The 24,099-nt window shown below is 42.0% G+C and overlaps 3 protein-coding genes across 8 annotated transcripts in view; 2 read left to right on the plus strand and 1 right to left on the minus strand.

Annotated features, from left to right (window-relative positions):
• Positions 1–8,065, minus strand: part of LOC306836521 (protein unc-13 homolog B-like) — a 67,722-nt gene extending 59,657 nt beyond the window's left edge. For both annotated transcript variants that reach the window (XM_079363646.1, XM_079363645.1), the window contains exon 1: positions 7,740–8,065. In XM_079363646.1, coding sequence (XP_079219772.1) covers positions 7,740–7,761 — 22 coding nt within the window. In that variant the 5' untranslated portion in view covers positions 7,762–8,065. The remainder of the gene's footprint in view (positions 1–7,739) is intronic.
• A 2,654-nt stretch (positions 8,066–10,719) lies between these two features.
• Positions 10,720–15,034, plus strand: stoml2 (stomatin (EPB72)-like 2). The gene is made up of 10 exons (XM_079364540.1): positions 10,720–10,937; positions 12,032–12,184; positions 12,287–12,386; positions 12,472–12,530; positions 12,646–12,747; positions 12,845–12,979; positions 13,146–13,290; positions 13,422–13,501; positions 13,597–13,725; positions 13,822–15,034. The coding sequence occupies exons 1-10, from the start codon at positions 10,896–10,898 to the stop codon at positions 13,927–13,929; spliced, it is 1,053 nt and encodes a 350-aa protein (XP_079220666.1). The 5' UTR covers positions 10,720–10,895; the 3' UTR covers positions 13,930–15,034.
• Positions 15,035–15,665: 631 nt separating this feature from the next.
• pigo (phosphatidylinositol glycan anchor biosynthesis, class O) lies at positions 15,666–23,414 on the plus strand. 5 transcript variants are annotated; one of them, XM_079364712.1, is made up of 12 exons: positions 15,910–16,058; positions 16,151–16,629; positions 16,789–16,932; positions 17,056–17,179; positions 17,361–17,520; positions 18,301–18,483; positions 18,576–20,166; positions 20,257–20,460; positions 20,919–21,103; positions 21,352–21,422; positions 21,650–21,775; positions 22,518–23,414. In XM_079364712.1, the coding sequence occupies exons 1-12, from the start codon at positions 16,021–16,023 to the stop codon at positions 22,564–22,566; spliced, it is 3,354 nt and encodes a 1,117-aa protein (XP_079220838.1). In that variant the 5' UTR covers positions 15,910–16,020; the 3' UTR covers positions 22,567–23,414. The 5 variants fall into 5 exon arrangements, with proteins under 5 accessions (XP_079220835.1, XP_079220836.1, XP_079220837.1 ...); XM_079364709.1 differs by lacking the exon at positions 15,910–16,058 and adding an exon at positions 15,666–15,874 and having other exon boundaries at positions 18,576–20,460; XM_079364710.1 differs by lacking the exon at positions 15,910–16,058 and adding an exon at positions 15,666–15,757 and having other exon boundaries at positions 18,576–20,460.
• The last annotated feature ends 685 nt before the right edge of the window (positions 23,415–24,099 follow it).

The following is a 24,099-nucleotide window of genomic DNA, read 5'->3' on the forward strand; positions in this document are numbered from 1 at the left end:
AAATTGCTTTGGGAGGATCATATTATCAGAAGTCAAACACACACACGATCAGCGATGGACAGCTTGGAAATGTTTGACATGTTGCTGTTAGGAAATTGAAGAGCCGTTGCACAAAACATCTACTGTGAAAATACAATTATAAAAAGGTAGGAGTGGTAAAACTGAAAGACAACAGCTCAAAACCCCACCCAAAAATGAATAAATAAATAAAAGATGAGGACAGTGGATAAAAAGAAAAAAAAAATGCGAGCAGTCCCTAAACCTCAAAAAAAATGAAGGGAGAAAAATGCTTGCTAATGCATTTCAGTGTATATTTAGACCCACCATCTTTAGCCTCGTGATGCTTATATACAATAACCTTTATGGGATTGTGAAGCGCTTTGGAGGGGATTAATTGTGATTGCTGTGGCAGGGTTATGTGTTCAAGCATGTAACCTACTAAACCTCTGGAGCCGGAGCTGGCAGATGGGCAGGACGGGATGATGGAGGATGCAAACGGCACTTCCATATTTTCATGCAAAATCCTCCGTTTTCTCTGTGCACGTCGTTTGTGAAAGAACGATGCATTTATTATTTCACTTTTTGCCTCAGACATCAAACCTCTTTTTATAAGTCCACCACAACAAACAACAGGGATTCCTCCGGGCCGCAAGCTGAGCCATTAAAGAGTCACAAACATTTCAGAGTGAGATGAAGAAAGTGGTTTTTGCAGAGTTTTTTTTAAAGATAATAGGGAAAAGGAACTTTGTTATCACAAAGGCTGAAAAAATAAAAAGTCAAAAAGTGTTTCCTGTCTTGCACATACCTCGCTTTGGAACGGAAAGGGAGCAGTGGAAATGTGCAGAGAAATATTTTCTGCTTTGCAACAGTTTGTCACAGGAGCCCTCTGTGCTCATTTGCATGATGTTATTTAGAGCTGCAGTACACGGAGCAGAGGCCATAATGAAGGAAACTGATGCTTATCATTTTTTGGTCCTGGATCCTTTAGATGCAATTTAGCTCCCTATTTGGAAGGGCGCCGTGAAATCCCAGCATCAAACTACTGTTTCTTTCTTACTTGCATGCTTTGATCTAAACTGATTTGAGGACACTCACTGATATTAAAAGAATGTTGGCAATGAAAGGAAACGTAAGTAATAAAAACAAATTGTATTTCACATTCACAAATAAAACATCTGCAAAGTGGGAAAAAAAGGTAAAAAAAAAACAAAAACAAAAACATTTACTTTGATGGTTGATTTGATTTGGATGCAGTGATTCTTAAATCCTTATTGGTATAAGAAAATATATGTTATAACATATGTCTACTCGGCGTTAAGGCAAGCAAAGCAAAAATCCTAGACATATCTTGTATAAAAAACATAGCTGTTATTTCATCAGAAATCTGAGGGTTTTTAAAAAAAAAAAAAAGTTAATCAGTTTTCAGGGCCTTAGAAAAAGCAAACAAAATGTGGGAGAGCTTAAGTCGAGTGACGTCATCACTGGAAGATCCATGGCAAAAGGGGAACAGGAAGTGACATCAGAATCTGCTGCTGGTGCAGTTAGTTAGTGGTGCAGCAGCTCTTTGTGCTGCATGGCTGTTGAATCTGATCAAGAGGGGCCAGTGGACGAGGGAGAGAGAGAGAGAGAGAGGAGAGAGAGCGAGCAACAGATGGCCAGGGGATTACTCCCACAATCTCTAAGCGCTCTCTCTTCCTCTCTCCCTCATAATTCCACTACTCTGAGGCTCACGACACACAACCACCACACTCTGCCTGCACTTCTATCATGTTAGTCCTGCAGGGCCTCAGTTTGTCATCCTCTATGAAGATGCAGAATAAACTCCTCACCTGTTCAATGTGAGAAGACAGAGAAGAAAAAAAAAGTTTTCTGGGTTGTTGGAATAACTAGGGTTGTGTAGAGTTTGAATGGTGTGCTTCCTTCAGTGTGCCAAAGAAATACCTCATCATCACCACAGGAGGAGCAGACACTCGGATGGAATGATGCTGCATGAAACAAAGTCAGCATCCCGGGTTAAGACTATTCAGCTGGCAGGAAATCCATGGATTTAAGAAGCACTGAGCCATTCACCAATCAAATAATTCAACTGTGTAGCTTTTCACCTTCAGTCACTGCTACAGTCATTCATAGATTATGTATTTGATCTGTAAGAGGTGGAAAGGTGCTCTTTGAATATTAAGGTTTGCTGCATTCGTCTGTATTCATTCAGATATCAAGTAACAGTCAAATGGCCAAATAACACACTGATGAACTCTGAGTCACCTCAGCCCTGGGTGATAAAACCCCAAAGATAGTTAAGATCCGTTAAGTTATTCTTCCCAAAGTGAATAGTATAAATGTTCATTAATAGTTGGATGGATTTAAACCTGTACCGTCCAAACACTAAATGATGGTTTCCACCACCAGCGAAAAGACGAAGAACTGACCAAACGTCCCAAACGGATGTTGGTGTGGACCCTCAACAAGCAGCGGACCAGTCAGTGTTACTCTTAAGGTTACAAAGGGGTGGGAAATTTTAGGTAAATTTCCGGAAACTTTCCATGGAAAGTTAAGCTTGGGAGCTTGGAAATATTGCAAATCGGAAATTTTCCTAGGGAATTATGGGAATTAACAGGAAATTGTGGGTAATTTAATCGAACAGTATCATATGAAAGCAGAAAATAAATTGTATTTTGTTCTAAGCAGACATCCATGCAAAACAATAACTATGAACATAAAGATTTACATCACATTTTTAAAATACACTGCTCAAAAAAATAAAGGGAACACCTAAACAACACAATGGAATTCCATGTCAATTAAACTTCTGTGAAATCAAAATGTACACTTAGGAAGCAACACTGACTGACATTCAATTTCACATGCTGTTGTGCAAATGGAATAGACAATAGGTGGAAATTATAGGCAATTAGCAAGATACCCCCAATAAAGGAGTGGTTGTGCAGATGGTGACCCCAGACCACTTCTCGGTTCCAAGTCTTTCTGGCTGATGTTTTGGTCACTTCTGAATGCTAGCGGTGCGTTCACTCTCGTGGTAGCATGAAACGGAGTCTACAACTGACACATGTGGCTCAGGTAGTGCAGCTCATCCAGGCTGGTACATCAATGCGAGCTGTGGCAGGAAGGTTAGCTGTGTCTGTCAACGTAGCGTCCAGATCATGGAGGCGCTACCAGCAGACAGGCCAGTACATCAGGAGACGTGGAGGAGGCCGTAGGAGGGAAACAACCCAGCAGCAGGACCGCTACCTCTGCCTTTGTGCAAGGAGGAACAGGAGGAGCACTGTCAGAGCCCTGCAAAATAACCTCAAGCAGGCCACAAATGTGTCTGCTCAAATGGTCAGAAACAGACTCCATGAGGGTGGTATGAGGGCCCAACGTCCACAGGTGGGGATTGTGCTTACAGCCCAACACCGTGCAAGACGTTTGGTATTTGCCAGACAACACCAAGATTGGCAAATTCGCCACTGGCGCCCTGTGCTCTTCACAGATGAAAGCTGGTTCACACTGAGCACATGTGACAGACGTGTCAGAGTCTGGAGACACCGTGGAGAACGTTCTGCTGCCTGCAACCTCCTCCAGAATGACCGGTTTGGCGTTGGGTCAGCAATGGTGTGGGGTGGCATTTCTTTGGGGGGCCGCACAGCCTCCATCTGCTCACTAGAGGCAGCCTGACTGCTGTTGGGTACCGAGCTGAGATACATAGACCCCGTGTGAGACCATATGCTGGTGCGGTTGACCCTCGGTTCTACGGTATAATTGCAGTTCCTGCAAGATGAAGGCATTGATGCTATGGACTGGCCCGCCCGTTCCCCAAGCCTGAATCCAATTGAGCACATCTGGGACATCATGTCTGGCTCCATCCACCAACGCCACAGTGCACCACAGACTGTCCAGGAGTTGGCGGATGCTTTAGTTCAGGTCTGAGGAGAACATCTGCCGCCTCATCAGGAGCATGCCCAGCTGTTGTAGGGAGGTCATACAGGCACGTGGAGGCCACACACACTACTGAGCCTCATTTTGACTTATTTTAAAGACGTTCAATCAAAGTTGGATCTGCCTGTAGTGTGTTTTTCCACTTTAATTTTGAGTGTCACTCCAAATCTAGACCGCCATTGGTTAATAAATTTGATTTCCATTGATCATTTTTGTGTGATTTTGTTGTCAGCACATTCAACTGAATGGGGGGGGGGAGGCTCGCCCCTCCAACTGAGCCAAACCTCTGCCACAAGGATTCACTTTGGACAAAGCGCTCTTGTTGTTTTCAGTGTCCCTTAGAAATGCAACAACCATTTGGTACACACACTGGGAAGAGGAAGAGTCCGGCTGCGAATTAACATCCAATCAATGTGAGCATGGTTTGTGAGAAGCTGACAACACTGGTGTCAGATCACACACACGCTGCTTTCACATGGCATGCAGTGAGGAGAGGATGCAATCCAATATTTAAAATGTTCTTTCAGGGGGAGAAAACACAAAACATCTTATTTCCCGTTCCAAAACAAAACCCTACACACAACGTTTCACTTATCCAGCAACGAGAGATCCTGGCTTCAGATCTTTGCTGTCACTTCAGATGTTTGAAGAACATTTAAAGTGATTTAAAATGTGAGCACAGTGGCACGACGTGTCTGCGTACTGCAAGCTGAGCTGTAGCTATATTGGCTCTGCTTCTATTTAAACGCTCCACTTCTCAGGTTGACAATGTTACATTGAATTGCCCCCCGGGGACAAATAAAGTTTTTCTCAATTGAATTCCTAAGGAGGAGCCAAATTAACCTAAAACACAGCCATAAAAAAGGACTCAAGGACTTAATTAGCATGATAAAAAAAACAATGCTCATGCTGTTTCATCTGTGCAGAACGCCTGCTCCACATGGAATTGTTTTTTTATTTCGAGGAACTTTTATGTTTGCAGTCAGTTACAAATTCTTTTTTTGTCAAGGTATTTTATATTTTATTTTTATAACAATATACAACAGTCAGAACTCTCATGTTTTAAACTAACAGGGTCAAGACAGCAGCAGCATGTATTTCTTTTAGAAATGCACTGATATAAAAGTGAGTCCCTGGTATCAGTCAATCTGAACATGCAGGAATCCTAATCAATATCAGGGAAGGGAAAATGGCATCAGAACATCTGTACGGCTCACAGCAATAACATCATCTTCATCTATGTTGACCCCATCAGATCAGATCTTCGTCTTTCAGCTGCCCTCAATCGAAGTTCTGAAGGACACACGGAGTGATGGACAACCACTCTTACTATAAAAAGCCTTCTTCTTCAAGAGCTCTTACGAAGCTTGATTTCTCCTCTTGTTAAACATCAAAGATTCTGTCACTTATGTAATCACATGTGTTAAACTGCATGTTTACACCTCATTGACTGCAGCATGTTGGGGTCCATGTGAGCCATGAGTCCACTCAGCCCTGCCTTTATCCACAGCAGGAGTCTCCCCCACATGTCCGCCTGTAAGGGCAACCACTTATCTGTTGTGTAAAGACGTCACCATGGAGATGAAGCATCTCGGCTAGCAATAAATAAGCAACATTGTCAAGTCGAGCTGTCAGGGAGATGACTAATCAAACTGCCCCCTGCCCCAGCACCTTTTTTATCTGTTATCTGTGGGCTACATTACTCACTCTGCAAAAAAAAAGGGACTGTGTAGAAGCTGGATAGGAAAATGTCCCATTTAGGTTGAACTTTCAGAAGGAAGTGGGACTGCACTGATTTGACTCTGTCACGTTTTCCCTGCCAGGAGCTTGTTGTATTGATTAATGGCTGCCTTTCTTTGGTCATTGCTTTCAGGTGCGCTCTTTTAAAGAAGCAGCAATCTATGCTTTTTAAATAGCTATAGTTTTCAACAAGTTACTATATATCAAGATATCCAGCTGAATTTCACAGCAGAGACCACATTTTACCTGAAGTCAAAAAAAGTTTCCTTCTTCCAAATAAGTATTCTTTTTAAAAAAAAACGAAATTAAATAAAAGTCCTATTAAACTGTAGGGATACGTTATGGCCATAGGCGATGACTATTATTGGACGAAGCCTGAGTGATGTCATCCATCTGTTACGGCAGAGGGACTCCGGAGGCTCAGGTCAGGTCAGCTACGAGCCTAACCATGAATAGCACGTATTGTGCATAAAAATCTAAACGGATGCGTTCTAAAAGAAATGCATCCCCAGTACAGTGTTTGCATGCGAGGACAGTTTTTGTCCCAGGATGTTCTACTTTAGAAACGGCTGTACATATGTGACTTCTGGGATTACTTGAGCCCACCCCAGGAGGACCCTCGATCATCTGAACCTAACTGAACCTTCGTGTGAAACGTTGGGTCATACTTTAGATTCTGTATTCATTACATCTCCAGCTCTGTTAGCAGAAGGCATGCTCAAACACAGACTTGAAATGGGAGGATTTTTTAGTTTGGTTAATTACTATAGGGAGGGTTCCTGCTATTAGTATTTCTGAGATGTTGGCTGTGACAACATTACTCATCATTGGCTTGGACAACATTTGCAAAGGTTTTACAGCAACCTGACAGAAGGTGTCCGCTTGACTGTGCAAACTCATAAATGATGGTATTAGAAGGGTATTTGCACAGAATCAGCTGTCTATGTCAAGATACGACGCAGAACAGAATACTTCACACTCTTGCTCATTAGAAAGGCTGCCTCACAGTTCTGAATTGTTTTGTTCTTAAACTTTGTTTCTCAGGGGGAAGACAATTTAATGGGTTTCAGTTGGAGGTGTTAGCAGCACATGAAGGTCAGAACACACTACAATATTTAGTCTTGTTTCTAATTAGACATAATGATGAGGCAAGGGTTTTGGTAATTAGTTTAAATGATAATAGTCTGTTATGTCATATCCATATGTTTGATTAAACTGAAGGAAGTAGCTCTGTTATTTACACAATTTTCAATTATTGTATTTCCTCCTGGCATAACTGGACCACATTTATGGGCATCATCCTTGTTGTCACAGAATAGGATATTGCATAATATGGTTTGCAGCTGTAAAAAAAAAAAAAAAAAAAGAAAAAGTACAGCAGGTAAAAATTGTCCTCATACTTAATTGTCATGGAACCCAACCTGATTTCACGAAGACTTGTTGCCTTTCATTGGGTCTATAAGAGACATTTGACATGCACATAAACTAAGTGGTTGATATTTCGAGCCCATTTTAAAATGTAATATTGTTTGTATTGGGAAGAGCCATGTTTATATAAGGGATGTATGAACAACGCTAAAGGCTGAGTAATTTGTCTTCCATCCTAAACTGTCTTTATTCTCACCAAGGAAAGTAGGCTATACACAGACAGTAATATATCAGTGAATGTAGCTACATCAGATCAGCCTCCTTTCTGTAAGCCTTGAACAGCTGGTGTGAAACCTTATGGGACGCTTCAATTAATCAGAAATGTATATATATATATATATATATATATATATATATATATATTCATTTATAAAGCAAGCTCAAAAATGTGTAGGGTTTTATTCAAATAATCAGCCTCTGTAGAGTCTGTATTTTTAATTTAATTATTTATTTTAAGTATCTGTCAGATTTACTCCATTACTCTGGACGCTTGCTGCCAAAAAAAAACCTGTCCTGTAAATTGTAATTAACCTTGAGCTACATCGCCTTGAATCGAATAACCTCTTGCTTGCATGGAAAAACAAAATTTGATATTAATGTAGATGATGAAACTATTAAAAAAGGAGAATAACTCTTACCTCTGACACACAGTAGCGACATGGCAAAGCGCTTCCAGCGACAATCCTGTACTTTCAACAGTTTGTAGAAGAAACTCTCAGCGAAGATTTACTCCGTCCGGTAACCTTATCATTATAATGGCCGCAATATCACCTCTTCGTTTCACGGATTACGTCCAAAGTGAAGTTTACAGGTGGTTTACTGATGCTGGAGTTGGGCAGAGAGCGGCAGCCCCCCTCCAATGCCACGCCATTGTAAAAACTATCATTTGAGATTTACAGGCTGTCGAACAACCTGAGGGAACACAGAGTGGGGGAAGGAGGGGTCGAAGCACCTGTTACTGATGTTTGCTGTGTCCAATGAGACTACAGAACCGCGTTAGGGGGCGGGGGCGTTCACAACTCGAGGGGCCAATAGCTGAGAGGGACATGTTTGAGGACGGAACGGGTGACGCACACGACTCCCTGATATCTTTATTTTTTTTAAGACTAAAACATTCACAAGTTTCCTGACTTTGTTAGAAAACATTTATTCATTATTTATTCATTTATTATTCAAAAAACTTTACTGAAGTAGTCAACCTTCTCTAACCACGCAACTTACATGCTTTTAGAATAAATATTTTTGTTAGAAGAATTACAAATCAAAGCATTTGACCTTTCATGTTGTCTTTTCCTTACTTTATAGAACGTATATATATATATATATATATATATATATATATATATATATATATATATATATATAAATGTTTTGTTTTATTTTATTTTATTTATTTTCAATAGTTCAGTTTATGGTGATTTTATTCTTACTCTTTCAAGCTTCAGTTGCTGTACAAGTTATTCAAGCCAGGTCGGATTTCATGTGCTGCTCGGGTGGTTCAAGACTCCGAGTGTTGTAATCGTTCTCCTGACTTCAGTGTGTTCATGTGATTTCTGCTCTTAAAGTCGGTATATTGTAACAACAGCACACAACAGCGTTGATGCTATACGACAGTTAAATGTAATTGTTACAAGTTATATTTCAGCAAATGTGCAATACGCGAATGTTAAAATTAACAAAACATATTTTGCCCCCATGTGATGACCATTCTGACGTCAAGTCGGAAACTTTCTTTTTCGAGTTTCCGAGTTGTTCTGACTTGAGCAGGCATTCATGTGCGTTTTAAAATTTTTGAAACTTGTTTTTTCCGATGTGTCTCACAGCACGTGAATGCAGCATATGCATGTAGCGTCTCTCCCCACTATCCTGAAAATCAACAATCAATAAAAGTACATATTGAATTTGTGTAACGTTTATCTATTTGTCTTACTACATCATTTGAAGACTGTTTCACCTTTTTTGCCATTCCAAAAAATAAATAACATAAGAATTCTGAAAGTGATCCATGCCTTCATTGACATCTTTATTGATAAGCCTGATACAAACGTGTTTTGCAATTGTATCAATATACCAAGAAAACTCCAACAACGATGCATTTGAGTACATCTCATAAAGTAATTTTTCCCTCTTAAGGAGTTACACTGTTGGGCTGTTAGAGAGCAAACAACAAAAAAACAGCACCACCTTGCGCATTTAGTGAGTCATTACATACGCTTGTTGTACCGGTCTTAATGTTAACTAAATTGATGATTGGCACTTTGGCAAATTGCTTTTGCAATACGTTACTCAGATTACTGTTTGGTGTTTTCCTTTTTCATCAAATATTGGGCTTTGATGGATTCATTTAGTGATTCACATTTACAATAACTTTGATAGCTTGAGTGGCTTTAAAAGGTCTCTGATATTTAAGACTGACGTTCTCTTCGTGTCAATTTGAAAAGTTAAGAGTTCATGATTTTAATTTTCTTCCATATACTTGTTTTAAATCTACACGGATGTATCGATGGGCTTGTTTCAAGTAAAAAGAATTATGACTATTTAAGTTGAATGATGTGTCCTTTATCAAAAAATTATAGCATGACCTGACCACATTTAGTGGTAGGCTTTACAGCTTTCTTGGGGGCGTTGCCAACACACATACTCATATATATGGTTGCCAACTCCTCAGGAAGGAAAGTTGCTATTAGATGTCTTTTTTGTTGTTATTGTTTTTTTTTTGTTTTGTTTACTTTATTCAAGAATAAGGATGTTCATATACAGGTAACAGAAAACAGTATGCAAATCAATTTCAGACACAGTACATAGCCTACTGGAGACACGACGCAATTGTATACACAGCATATTTAAATAAATACACCAACAAAGACAGATAAATAAGTAAATCACAATTTAAGTTGTTGTAATTTCATGCATTTTTTGGTTGTTGATTAAAATAAGTGATTTTATGATTATAATGAAAAAACTGAAAATGTTAGAAGTGACTGAGAATTTCTGTTTGTGAATTAAACTTTGCAGAGTAATATTTTCTTCATTATCATAGTATCAAACAACGTCTTTGAGGTTAAGAGAATAACCACGGATAGCAGCTGAAAGAGAATGGGATTCGAGGTCTTTCCAGAATCTTTCAAATATTCCAACCTTTCCAAATATTCATTTTGATTGTCGATGGCAGCGGCAGCGGAAGAAAGTCGAGCCTCACACAGGTGTCAAACTCCAGTCCTCGAGGGCCGGCTTCCTCAGATTTTTAGATGTCTCCCTGCTCTAACACACCTGCTTTAAACCAATGTGTTGTCATCAAGCTCTGCAGAAGCCTGATAACGAGTCACTCATTGGATTCAGCTGCGTCCGAGCAGGGAGACATCTAACAGTCTGAGGAAGCCGGCCCTCCAGGGCTGGAGTTTGACACCCTGTAATTCTTAAACTGACCAGACTGACATGTTAAATTAATGTTAGTAATAATTCAGACCATCAGTATATAGTCTATTTTTTTCCATTACTTTAAGAGACATTTATTTTAGCTGGTCTCATCCATTCTTTTTTAATGTCTAAGGTTGTAACAGTGTACCCGTAGATTATTTTTTACAGTTTATGGTAGATACAGCCAGTAGTGTGTGTTGAAAGAGGAACCATTTTCGTTCAGTTCTAGTTTCCATCAGGGCACATTTTACCGTTGCGCCACTGATGTAACTTTCATTTCCTGACCAGCAAGGGTCAAACACATGAGTACAGTTTGATAAGTGTCCAGTAAACGAGGCTGAACCGTTTTCAAACTATCATTGTACAATATAGAAAGGATGTTACGGTCGCTATGTCGGGCTGGCGGAGCTCTGCTGCAGGTAATATCACAGTGTGCTCGTTTAACCCCACATAGAGATAGAGATGTATGGTTCAACCTGCAGGCAGCTCTCTTCTCGGGCTCAGAGAGGAGGCTGTCATTCACACAGCATCTGTGTGTTAACATTCATTAAACTGTCACATGTTAAAGCGATCACTTTAAAAGCTGGGCTCGCTAGGTCAAAAACAAAGAGGAATTATTTAGTTATGAGCGTATCACTTAATGACATTAACCGGAAACGTGTACAGTTAGGCCTATATTTACAATGCATACATTTGAAAAGGGGAATGTATGCACAGTGACTTTCAGCTAAACTAGTAAATTAGAAACACTGCAACAAACACGATGAGCACAAGCTAAACTTACAAAACAACGTCATTGTACAAACTAAAGTTCTTATTGCTTAAATAGTTCAGCTAAAAGTACTGTTAAAGGGGAAATCTTAAAAAAATCCACTTCAGTGTTTCTGAACATTTATTTACATTAACATTTATATATTTGGGCAGCCTGAGTGTCTATAGACCCATAACATTTAAAATAAATTCATCCAGTCCTTTGTGGTCTGCTTAAGTCTTACCACACAGAGAAAAACGCTCCGTTTCAAATGTTCTCAGTTTGTGACATCACAAGTTGCATTCTGGTAAGAAAATCACCTCCCCTGGTATCTCCTCCCATGGACTCCACACCCTCACTAGAGCAAAACTTTTGCACAGGTCTGCCATTTTGATTGTCTCCACAGAGGAGTGATGTCTACTGGGAAAACTAAGGGGGGCTTATTGCATTTAAAGAGCCACACACCGAAATGGAGCGTTCTGACTGAGAGAGCTGGTTTCTACAAGGTCACAAACCTGCTCTGGTGTTTGATTTATGCACAGCACAGATGTTTCATTTAGAGCACATGGGACTGTTAGAAAAGGATAATAAAAAAGGTATAATATATCCCCTTTAAAGTCCTTATGTTAAAGAGGTATACATATTGGTAACGCATTATTTCACACATTTAACTGCAAGGATTTACCCGAGCATATAACTTACGAACATACGATTTATCCATTGATAATCGGATGGCGTTGTGTTGTCTGTTTGTCTCTGTAGCAAAGCCAGCGCTCAGCACCGAAGTTGTGGATTACACCAGCCCAGCAGCGATGGGCGTCCAGCCTTCCCATGAACACTGTGGTCCTGTTTGTGCCCCAACAGGAGGCCTGGGTAGTCGAGAGAATGGGTCGCTTCCATCGGATCTTAGAACCGGTACGACTGCGTTATTTTCACAAATTCCAGTTCAAAGAGGCAAGCAATAGAGTCATATCTCAGAGTGGAAAATGAACAAAATAACTCTGTTTTTGTTTTTAGGGTTTAAACTTCCTCATACCTTTACTTGACCGAGTTCGCTATGTGCAAAGTCTCAAAGAGATTGTTATTGATGTCCCAGAGCAGTCTGCTGTTTCTCTAGGTGAGGGATTGTTAAAGTACCAAATTCTCAATCATGAGCTTGTTTAAAGTATGTACCAGTAAATTAATTCTGCCTTATTTTTCAGATAATGTCACACTACAGATTGATGGAGTGCTTTACTTAAGGATCCTGGACCCCTTTAAGGTATGCAGTTTGGTTCTCCTTTAAATGCATGAATAATTGTCAGCTCCCTTGTTTTGTTCTACTCTCATCACAATGACACTGCTTTGATCTCTTCATATATTCTGTTTATTACCAGGCTAGCTACGGTGTGGAGGATCCAGAATATGCAGTCACACAGTTGGCTCAGACCACCATGAGGTCAGAACTAGGCAAACTCACGCTGGACAAAGTATTCAGGGTAACGACCACCTGCAGCTTCATCTCGCTTCTTCTTTTTCTTTTCTGTAGACTCGTAAGGAAAGGTATCATGGTTAAAATGTATGTTTACTTTGAAGGAAAGGGAGTGCCTTAACTCCAACATCGTCCAGTCCATCAACCAGGCTTCAGACGATTGGGGAATCCGGTGTCTCCGTTATGAAATCAAAGATATACACGTTCCACCTCGTGTCAAGGAATCCATGCAGATGCAGGTGAGGGCGGAGAGTGTGCATCACACGCTTTAATGTTTGTTTTTAACTGTGGTAACAAGTTGCAAGCCACTCTGAAATCAAGCACTCCACTGATTAGGCTCTCAAAGTACGCAGAGATGATTATCCAAGAAAAAGTTTCGATGCACATTTCATTTCTTCTGTACAGGTGGAGGCCGAGCGGAAGAAGAGAGCCACAGTGCTGGAGTCTGAAGGGTCAAGAGAAGCAGCCATTAACGTCGCAGAGGGTCAAAAACAAGCTCAGATTCTGGCGTCAGAGGGTGAAAAAGCTGAAAACATCAATAAAGCAGCTGGTAGGTACACTTAGAAACCTAGCTTATTCATTTTAAAACTGCAGATTTTCATCCAACAGTACATCTAAGCATTAAGTGTCTCTTGCTCTGTTTTGTTGTTCGTCACTGATTTTTTTCTGTTTTTTCTCCAGGTGAGGCCCAAGCCATCTTGGCAAAAGCAGAGGCAAAGGCAAAGGCTATTGGTTTGCTGTCAGAGGCTCTGTCTGCCCATGTGAGGACTATTTTATTTTTTTCAGTTGTTAAAATAAGTGAAAGATTTTTTTTCATTTCAACGTGTTTTTTTTTTTTTTAATGTTTGTTATACAGAATGGAAATGCAGCCGCCTCTCTGAGTGTGGCAGAGCAATACGTGTCTGCTTTCTCCAAACTTGCCAAAGAGTCCAACACCATCCTGCTGCCCTCTAGTTCCGGCGACATTACCGGAATGGTCACACAGGTGTGTTTTAATCTTGAATTCATAAACTGCTTCTTACTTTAAGTGTCTTGAGCCAGTCAGCAGTAATGGCTTATATTGTGTTTTCCCCGAATGCAGGCGATGAGCATTTACAGCACATTGGCAAAGAGGAGCCAGACAGCAGCTCCAGGAGTGGTGGAGAAAAAGAGCGAAGAGCATGTGAACCAGTCTACATCCAACCAATAACAGCAACTCAGAGAATGAACTCAGAGCAGAGAGAAATGACGAAGAGCCAGACGACGCAGATTATGTTTTACAGTCACTGGGGCCAAAAGGCATCACTGTGTGAGCAGAGTTCATCTGACCGCAGGCAAACGGAGACACCTCATCAACTGCTGGGATGATTCTGCTTTACTGTCACAGGAAAATCACATCTTTTGAAAGAGGATATTTTTGTGTTCAGAATTGTTCAATTGGAGTTTGACAGCAGTCAAATAAAGTCTTACCCCAGATTTTGGTAGGTTAACACAATTACGAGTTTGAAGGGATTCACCTTTCACTGATGCCAGTGGATGAACATGTAAGCCATGGATTTTTAAGCAGGATTTGATTTATCAGCATAAAGTTATTTTTGCGCAATTTAGAACTTTGGATATGTTGTTCTTCATAAAACCGTATTATTATTTTTGCATTTTTTTCCAGGGTTGGAAATTTCCAAATAACTGTGTTGAGGTTCTTTAGGCTTATTAGTGTTACTTTGGTAATTCATCCTAGCTTTGGTGAGCCATCTGCTTTGAAACGGCTCGTCTGCACTTAACATTTTTCAACCATCTTCAGCTTCATTGGGACCAGCAACTTCATGTCGCTACGTAAGACCTCAGACTGGATGCATCAGAATTGTAGAAAGTTTCCCAGAGTGTAGTTTATTTAAAACTTGGCCCATGTCAGATTGCTATATAGTTTTTCCCTGAAAAACCTACTCCAGTACCTGTCCCAGGACATTCTTAAGAAGTTAATGGCTTTGAAATCATTCAGAAATAAGTCCCATTCACAAACGAGTATACGAAGTCGGCCTTAGGAGAAAATGTTTTTGTTTTTTGTTTCCACCTCTTATGTCTTATTGGGATGTATTTATTAAGTTTCATGCTTCTCTGTAGAAAGTTTGACATTTTCAATGATGCGTAAAGGTTTGTAAAAAAAAAAAAAAAAACTAATGCAAAAGTGAAACTGGCAATCTTTTGACACTCACGGAGTTCAGTAGGTTTACACTCTATGCTGAAATGAAGCACTTGCGTTTAAAACAAAAAGCTAAGACAATTTTGTATAGATGAATAAATGGAACAAAATTGGAGTTATGAAGTCCTTGTATTCAGTTGAGAGTTTCACTTTCAGGATGATTTGGAAAAGAATGTTTAAGTTGCCCGGTAAGATTTAGGTCACCGTTTAAGTTCAGCAATGTTAAATTACCGTAAAAATAAAAAAAAAATAAAGATTGTAAAGTCAGTCTGTTTGCCCAAAGAACATTTCATAAAGAGGCAGCGTTTCTTCTTTGCCCCTGCTTTGCTGTCAGTGTTTGAGGGATTAAGCCCTCAACTTTGTTTTAAGATGATGTCGATCTGACGACGGGATATGTACCGTACGCCGAGTGAAAATATTTGCGTTGTGAATTTTAATGAAAATAAATTAGTAAATTGATAATGTTATTAATACATCGAAAAGTTTAGATTGAAGTTCGCAATTTATAACCTCACCCTATTCGTGCTCGTACCTCCTGAACAATTAAATTAATATGTTTTAGGGTTGTCATAACCCAGTTTAGTTAGTAAAAAAAAATGTTTGTGGGACACAGTCTTCGTTGCAATATTGGACTTTTGTTTTCCTATACCACAGCCCTGGACTGTGAACAGCTGAGCGCAAATTTTGCCTGTAAATTCAAAATGAGGGAGGAAAAGGCTCTCAAAAAAATGTGTTACATTAAAAACGACCGCCACACGTATCCGGCGCGTTGCATGCACGCTTAGGTTCCGAGCTGTCACCAGGTTTCTTATCTCATTGTAAAGGAGTTCCAATGAAGGTGAGGGCTGTGTACCCTTGTTCTCTGTTTACCTGATACACCTGCACCTGTGTTATTAACAGACACATTAACGTCCGCCCTCCGGCCGGGAGAGGACGAAAAGCCGACGGCTGCAAGGTCAGTGACAAGAGCTATGCACGCTAGCTGTGGCTAACTGCATTAACTTATTAAGGAAAAGCGTCTCCTGTGTTTTCTCATGGGTTAATTAATAATATCAGATTGACGTGGGACGTGTGCTATTTGTGGGAGTTGAGGTTTCTGTAATGATACGCGTAAATAGCATTAACCTCTTGTGTTGCAGGTGTATTCATTTAACATAATTTTGAATTTGTTGTTGGTGAGAATCAATATTTTCCAATATCACCATTACAAACTATGTTGTTCTTTGTGAAGGATGAAGAGACTCCCGGTGCTGTCCCTCCTCCTCTGGCTGTGTGCGGTGTACTTTGTTGGCCTCTACCTGTTCGTGGGTGGGTTTCTGCTTGTGAGGCTGGAGGTGAACAGGACCAGCACCTGCGAAGACGTGCTGCAGCCCGGAGAGGAGCCCGTGGACTTCTGCCGCGCCAAACCGCGTTTCCGTAAGGTCGTGCTTCTCATTATTGACGCCCTCAAGATTGACTTTGCCCGTTTTGACCCGAACAACACGGAGCCCCGTCCATACGAGAACAAGCTGCCCGTGCTGGAGGAGACGGTGTCATCCAGGCCTTTAAACAGCCGCCTCTACCCATTTCGTGCTGACCCGCCGACGACCACAATGCAGAGGATTAAGGGCTTTACTACAGGTTCTTTGCCTACTTTCGTGGATGTGGGTAATAACTTTGCATCCAGTGCCATATTGGAGGACAATCTCATCCACCAATTTGGTCAAGTCGGTGAGTAGTTACACAGCAATACCAGCAGAATACAGCAAAAAAAAAAAAAGCTTGATGGCTGATGGGGCCTCTCTAGGGATTCCCACACAGAATAAAAAGGAGTGAGAATGGATTTGGAGCGTTGCATTGAGTTCTTTTTCATTGTGTACTCTCTGACAGGCAAAAGAGTTGTGTTCATGGGCGATGACACTTGGGAGAATCTTTTTCCCAAGAAGTTCCACCGCTCTCTGCCATTCCCTTCTTTTAATGTTAAGGATCTACACACGGTGGACAACGGGATCCTCCAGCACCTCTACACAACTAGTATGTCTCTACTCAGTGTGATTTTTGATTTGTGTGCTCTTCAAAGGGGTGTATTAGTGGATTTTGTTCTCGTCGTTTACTTGTGCTTCACATCTCTCCGTCACTTGCTGTTGGTTTTGACAGTGGTGGGGGATGATTGGGATGTCCTGGTTGCCCATTTCCTTGGAGTGGATCACTGTGGTCACAGGTTTGGTCCCGACCACCCGGCCATGGCAGACAAGCTCGCCCAGATGGACGAAGTCATCAGGTCAGACACCAGTGCAGCTGCTAATCAGCGTGTTTCACATCATCCCTCAGCTGCATCACCATCCTGTGCTGTCATAGAGTAGACATCACCAAGCACTGCTGTTGTAAGATGCTGAACGAAAATCATCCGAAAAACGTGACGTACTCATCCAAAACATTACATTTTCGTACTCCTCTTCCAGATCTGTGATTGACCGTTTACAAAACGACACTCTCCTGGTGGTGATGGGAGATCATGGGATGACAGACACCGGGGATCATGGAGGAGAAAGTCAGAAGGAGACTGATGCTGCTATTTTCCTCTATAGTCCTTCCCCGCTGTTTCCTGGACCACCTTCTCGGGTCAGTGAATGTTTGTTTGTTTGTATGAATGAAGCCCTTCAATAAAGACGTAAAACTCTCTCCTGTGATCCTAAAGTCATGAATCCATTTGAGGACTGGATTCAAATTCAAACCGAAAATGCTCTCTGTAAAGTCCAGTTGGATTGAGGTCAGGGGAACAAAACAGACAGTCTGTAGCACCAATGCCTTTGTCATCCAGGAACTACCCACAGGAACTACCCACTACTCCACATACATCCTCCACATTTCACTCAGTCAGCCGAGTTTTTGCCGTTCGAAGATGAAACATCAGCCTTTCCTTTCCGTGCACGTTGATCTCTCTCTTCATGCTCCGCTGCTTCCCTGAATCTTATCAAAGGATGCTGGCAGGAGGTCGCAGTCGTTTCAGGAATAAAAGTGGATCTCCCACCAGCAAAAAGGGACATTTTCATAATTGCAGTGTAATTGAGGTATTATATAGAAGACTGCAAAAAACCACGGGGGTCGAGTAAGTACGCAGAATGTATCACTATAACAAGGAAAGGGAGATGATTGTTCACTAAGACGGGGACAAACACTTCCACTCACTGGATAAATATATGTGGAGGCTGAACAGGTTGGCTGCTTTAGTTTATTTATTTAAAAATCTGCTGACAGTTTAGAGACGACTCCACCGAAGTGATGCTCTTAAACCTCTCTCAGAGAGAGAGAGAGAGAGAGAGAGAGAGAGAGAAACGACCTACCTGCCTTTAAATGTCAGAAAATCTGAGCACTGATCTAACTTTTGTATCTTGTTTACAGAGTGAACCAGATGTGGTCCCTCAAACAGACCTGGTGCCCACACTGGCTCTCCTGCTGGGAGTTCCCATCCCTTACAGCAGCGTGGGTCAGGTTCTCTTGCCTGTGTTCCCTCCTCATGAGCAGACAAAGGGTGCAACTGGAGGCTTCAGCCAGCTGGAGGCGCTGTGGATCAATGCTAAACAGGTACTCTGCTCAGATGGAAGCGTTTTAATGTCTCCACACAGGGGGGGAACAAAAAAAAAAAAATCACATATCACCCCTCGCTGTTTCTGCAGGTCAACCGTTTCCTGGAGACATACTCGAGCATGGCCAAAGATATCTCACCAGAGAGCCTCTCGAAGCTGAAGGAGGAATTCTCCCAGCTCTCGTCTGAGTACCTCAGCACAGTCAGGGAGGGACGCTCTTCCTCCCCACGGCTGGCCGCCTCCCTGCAGGCCTACCTCACCTCTGTCAGAGACACCTGCAGAGCCACCTGGGCTCAGTTCAACCCGGTCAAGATGGCAGCGGGTTTAGCTATCCTGGCGTTCGCCTGCTTGACTTGTTTCCTCCTCTCCGAGCTGTCCCTCGTATTGACCAGTGAGAACGGTCCGGGACTTAAGGCCCCGGCCGCGGTGGCTCTGGCAGCGGGAGTTTGCGTGGCTGCTGGTCAGCTCTTCACCCAGGGTTACGTCGAGGTTGCGTGGTGCCTGGCAGCTGCTGCCCTCTGCTCTGAACTGCTCTTTCTCCGCTGGGCACGTCAATCCAGGACTATAACCGTTGCTAAGAACGGGTCCAAAAAGTTTGCCAGCTGGCTGACCCTGCGCCACCTTCTCGTCCCACCTCTCCTGGTGCCGCTCCTGCGCTGTGCCTCCCTGCTCTCGGATAGCTATGTGATCGCCGAAGGCCGCGTTGTGACCTTTCTGGTGCTCTCTCTCGCCCTCTACATTCCCATCCATCTCAACTGGGATGGCCTGCTCCTGCCCCCCAGCCACGACCCTCTGAAACCTGCAGGCCTCCTTCCTGCTGCAACCTTGTCCCCGTCGATTGTGAGGAAAGAGAGCGGCACCCTCCTGGCCTGCTTAGGAGTTCTCGTTGCCAGCCTCTACCTCTCCCTCTCCTTCCACGGCTGTCGTGAAGAACAGGGCTCCTGTCGCCCATCCCCGTTCCTCGCCCCTCTGTCCCGGTTGCAGGATGCCCAGCGGAAGAACCTCCACTACATCCTCTCCGTCTGTTCCCTCGGCTTGTGGACTTACTTGCTGAGACGCTGCCTCCGTCACTATGGTAACCTCAACTCCTCAGGGGGGACCGTGTTCGCTGCCCGCTGGATCCTACCACTGCTGTCTGTGAGCCTCGGGCTCCACTGGGCCGTCAGCGCCACTCCAGAGGACAGCTTCAGGAATCTCGCCGAGCTGATCAGCCTGGGCCAGCTGGCCCTCCCGAGAACCGCCTTCCTCCTCCTCGGACTGGGCCTGCTCCTAATCTGGCTCGACCCCCTCACTGTCTTCGTGAAGACGAGGACGGCAGCTCCAGCCAGAAATTCGTCTCTACCCCCGCCCAGCTATCGGGCCAGTACCGGGATGAGCCCCCAAGCTGAGCTGCACCATCTCATCCCGCAAATCTACCAGCGCATGCGTCGTTCCTTGGACGACGGGGAGCTGAGCGGGGGCGGCGAGGTGGACGGCCGGCCTGCGGTGGAAGCCTATGGCCTGGGAACCGTTTACTCTGCCCCTCTGCTGCTCTTTTGTGGCCTGCTGGGAATCGGTCTTCTGCTGCTGCACCCAGAGGGCATGGCTGTCTCCTTTCTACTGCTGCTGCTTGAAATGGGAGCTCTGTTGCACATCCACGCCTCCTCCATCACCCTCAGTGGCCTGCATGGAACAAATTCCAGTGAGATTTACCTTTGCTTTTTTTTCTCCCTTTTTGATGTCATCAATGTCATCTTTACCCTTCTCACATTCCTCTTACTATTTCCCTCAGGTGGCTTCATTGTGCCCTGGACTCCTGTCATGTTGTGGTCTTTGGCTGCCACCCAGTTTTTCCATGCAACAGGTCACCTTCCCACCTTCCCGTCCATCCAGTGGAGTGCTGCCTTCGTCGGATTCCCTGATGGACACACTGGCACCGTACTGCCTGCTTCGCTGGTTACTCTCAACACGTTTGCCTCACACATCTTGTTCGCAGGTACATTTGTTATCAGCTTGAAATAAATGGTGAAATTAGTTATTTAAAAAGTGATACAATTTTTTATTATTATTATTTTTTTAGGAATAAAGTTTATCTGGAAATGAATAGTAATTTAGAACAAAATGCACATTTGATCATTTAAAGTAATGAAATAAAGATGTCCAGATGAAGTGATGTAACATATCGAAGCAGTGAATGTAGTTTATTTCTTTAAGTGAAACCGGGAGAAATTGAGAAATATATTTTGATATTATTTTTTTTTAAAAGTGAAAAATGTTTTGCAGTCCTAATTCAAAACATCTTTATTTTTGGAATACACGTGATTAAAAAAATTCTGATTTATACGTTCACCTCAATTTCTGCCACATCGAAAATGAAAAGAAATGTGGAATTTGTATTTGTGTTTAGTTTTCACTCTTTGATCTGTGGTGGTGTCCATGTGTCCGTGTCTTCAGTGAGCTGCCCGCTGCTGCTCTTCTGGCCTCTGGTGTGCGAGGTACGCGGCAGCAGGGGAAGCAGAGCGTGTGGAGAAGAAGGAGACGACGCTGTGATGGAGATGAGACTGAGAGAAAACCCCCAACACTTCAGCTCTGCACTTTTACAACTCTCAACACGCTACCTCTTTATACTCGGGGCTCAGGTACCTTAAAAAAAAACACACACAAGGCTTTTGTATTTCCTACATCTATACACACTGTTATTATTCATTAAGGATTTGCGGTTTGTTCTTCTTCTTCTTTTTTTTTTTTTTTTACGAAAGAGCTAAACAGAAACCAATGACTTGATTTATTCTTTTAGAGTGATGATTTTGTTTCCTTTTGTTCAGTCTCATCTTCATCTGTAATAGTATCCCATCCCTCCAGTCACTATCTGTGCACTGCTCCCCAGGTCTTCGCCTCAGTGTGTGCAGCTGCTATCCTCAGGAGACACCTAATGGTGTGGAAGGTTTTTGCACCCAAGTAAGTGTCTGAATAGATTTTCCAGCTCACATAAACTCACTAACAGTAAATGCTTTTGAGGAAATGGACCCGTAGTTACTGCCAACCACGTACCTGATGTAGGCTTTTGAGTTAATGCACATTAGTAAAAGTCTGCTTCTCTGTCCAAGTCCATATTTACATCTGCTTCTAGAGAGAATTTCAAATGTTTCGTCTTTTCAAATTTGTCTGCATCACTCTCCTCCCAGGTTAATGTTCGAGGCCTCGGGGTTCCTGGTGAGCAGCGTGTCTCTTCTGATCGGGGTCACGTTGGTGATGAGAGTAGACATGGCTGTGGCCCAATGGTTTAAGAGACTCATCCCTGATGCATCTAGGTAGCGACGGCACTCCTGCTGCTGCTGCTGCTGCTGCTGCTGCTGCTTTACCAATGAAGCCCACCAGAGCTCACTGTGCCACAGAGAGAATGCACATAAAGGTCACTGTATTACAAAAAAAAAAAAAAAAAAAAAGAACATTTGCTATCTTTGTCAAGCTCATGGACCCTGACAGAAATGTTGTGCGAACCTGCCTCTGACTTGGGGGAAAGCGGGGATTGACTGATTGACTCATTTTTCACCACCGGACTTAAAGACGACACGTGGCCCGAACAAGCTCTGCTTTTTTTTTTTTTTTTTTTTTACAGTGTCAAGAAAATAAGCTCCTCACTCAGCTGATGAGGTTGAAGGATGTTGAAATTTCTTAATCAGTTGAACATGCTGTTGTTTTTTTTTCCTGAATGTTCCTTCTTAACACCTGTTCTCTAACCTAGAGTTTAGGTGAAACCTTCCAAGCCCCCTCCCCCCTAAAAAAAAAAAAAAACAGTTTGCAGGCGATGTAAAGTCCAGCGGTTAAAATGTTCTCTGAAAAAAAAACCTCGTATAGTTTACACCGACTGCATGTCTGTCATAGATGGCCAGCAATTCAAAAATATAAGGATTTCTTTTTTGACTTCATAACTACCTGATACAGCATTCTTTTGTACAAAAAAACCTAAATGACTGTATGTACTCATTGACCAGCTGGTTGATCCTTTCTCACAGCTGTACAAGTATAGTTTTAAATTCAGCCTGTCTTCAGCCGCAGGTTGACCACTGAAGAGGACGATGTCTGGAGCTGTGCTTCGTGATCAATTTGAAGAAGCTGTACTGTGCTGAAATCCATCAAAGTGCATTTCAGCCTGTCTGTCATCTTAGTGTTTGCTGGAGGAGCTTTTACACATTTTTGTATTTTTTTTAAAGATGTTGAAATAGCCAGTGTGTCTGGTTACTGCCAATTCATATAGTAGATCTTTTTTTTAGTTCTTTTTTATTTTTAACACAGTTTTGGGTTCTTAATCTTTCATGTTCTATCATTTTGTGGATACTGATTCTGTAACTCTAATGCCTATTTATAGATTTCTTTTAATCACTGATACTTTTTTTTTTTTTTTTTTTCTCAAATGAAGCATTTGTCTTATCAGGCCCCGTTTGACTATTTTCCTGGAACAGGTGCCTAGCTTTCAGTAATGCCTTTTTTTCCATGTATGATGTCATCCTATTGGCTGGATCATTAAATCCAGGACCTCCACAAACACTATGAGTTAATTTATTTCTGCAGGACGTCTGAGTCAGTGTCCAGTGTAAGATCGGTTACTGTTGGCCAGCTGCAGTCAGCAGCTGAGGCTCATTAGCTAATACACTATATTGAAGGGAGGTTGAGCTCAGGTTGAATTAGCTACGATGCAATAGTACTGCATATCTCAGGCTGTTGTTTGGGAGTGACTGGTCATTTATAGCAGCTGCTGTATTGACCACAGCCATAGTGATTGTTTGGCTGGGTTATGTGATAGGACACATTTTGTTTTCTGTTCTAAAATGTTTAATATATAAATAACTGATCAATTAATATGGTTTGACAATATGTGAAAAGTGTAATTAAACTTTTTTACTTGACATTTTTGGCCTCACAATAATTAAAAGGTTTGAGAAATACAAAGATTTGTTTCAGTGATTCATGTTTAAATTCTAACATTATTTATTGTTGAAGTGCTAAATATTAAAACAGAGCATAAAAGTAGGCTTTAATGTTATTGATCCAATGACTCGAAGGAGGAGATGGGTGCTGCCATAAGTTTTTACTGCCCATCAGTCAAGAAGCCTCATTCATTATTCACCTGGCCTCTCCACATTTCCACTTCCCATCACCATGTAAGTCGTCAAATTTCTCACTTGTGCAAAACACAGAACCAAATAAGATTCAAGACATTTCTTCGAGAAGAAAGGATAGTGTGATCTTGATGGGTAGAAACTTCAATGAAAAACTAAACTTGAGGTTGACATACCTTCAGATGATGTGTGAACAGTGGTTTGGTATCGCAAGTGCTCATTTCCATTCAGCCACTTTTGATGTGTGAGTAAACCTAAAACATGACACCTTTGGATCACACTAAAGTGATTTTGTGCCACAACAGTGAGAATGAACTGCAAATTAAAAACCTGTTTCCCCCCATTATTTTACACCATCTGACGGATCTCTGGTGTAAGAGTGTGTTAAAAAGCACCAAATGTATCAGCAGTGGAAAATCATGAATCATGTTCTCAGAGACAGAAGTAACAAACATTTAAACAATACGTTGTTGATATACGATATGTCAGGACAATTTCACCCTAAACTATCCATC

Source organism: Symphodus melops (assembly GCF_947650265.1).
Source record: "Symphodus melops genome assembly, chromosome: 16".
Classification (NCBI taxonomy): domain Eukaryota; kingdom Metazoa; phylum Chordata; class Actinopteri; order Labriformes; family Labridae; genus Symphodus; species Symphodus melops.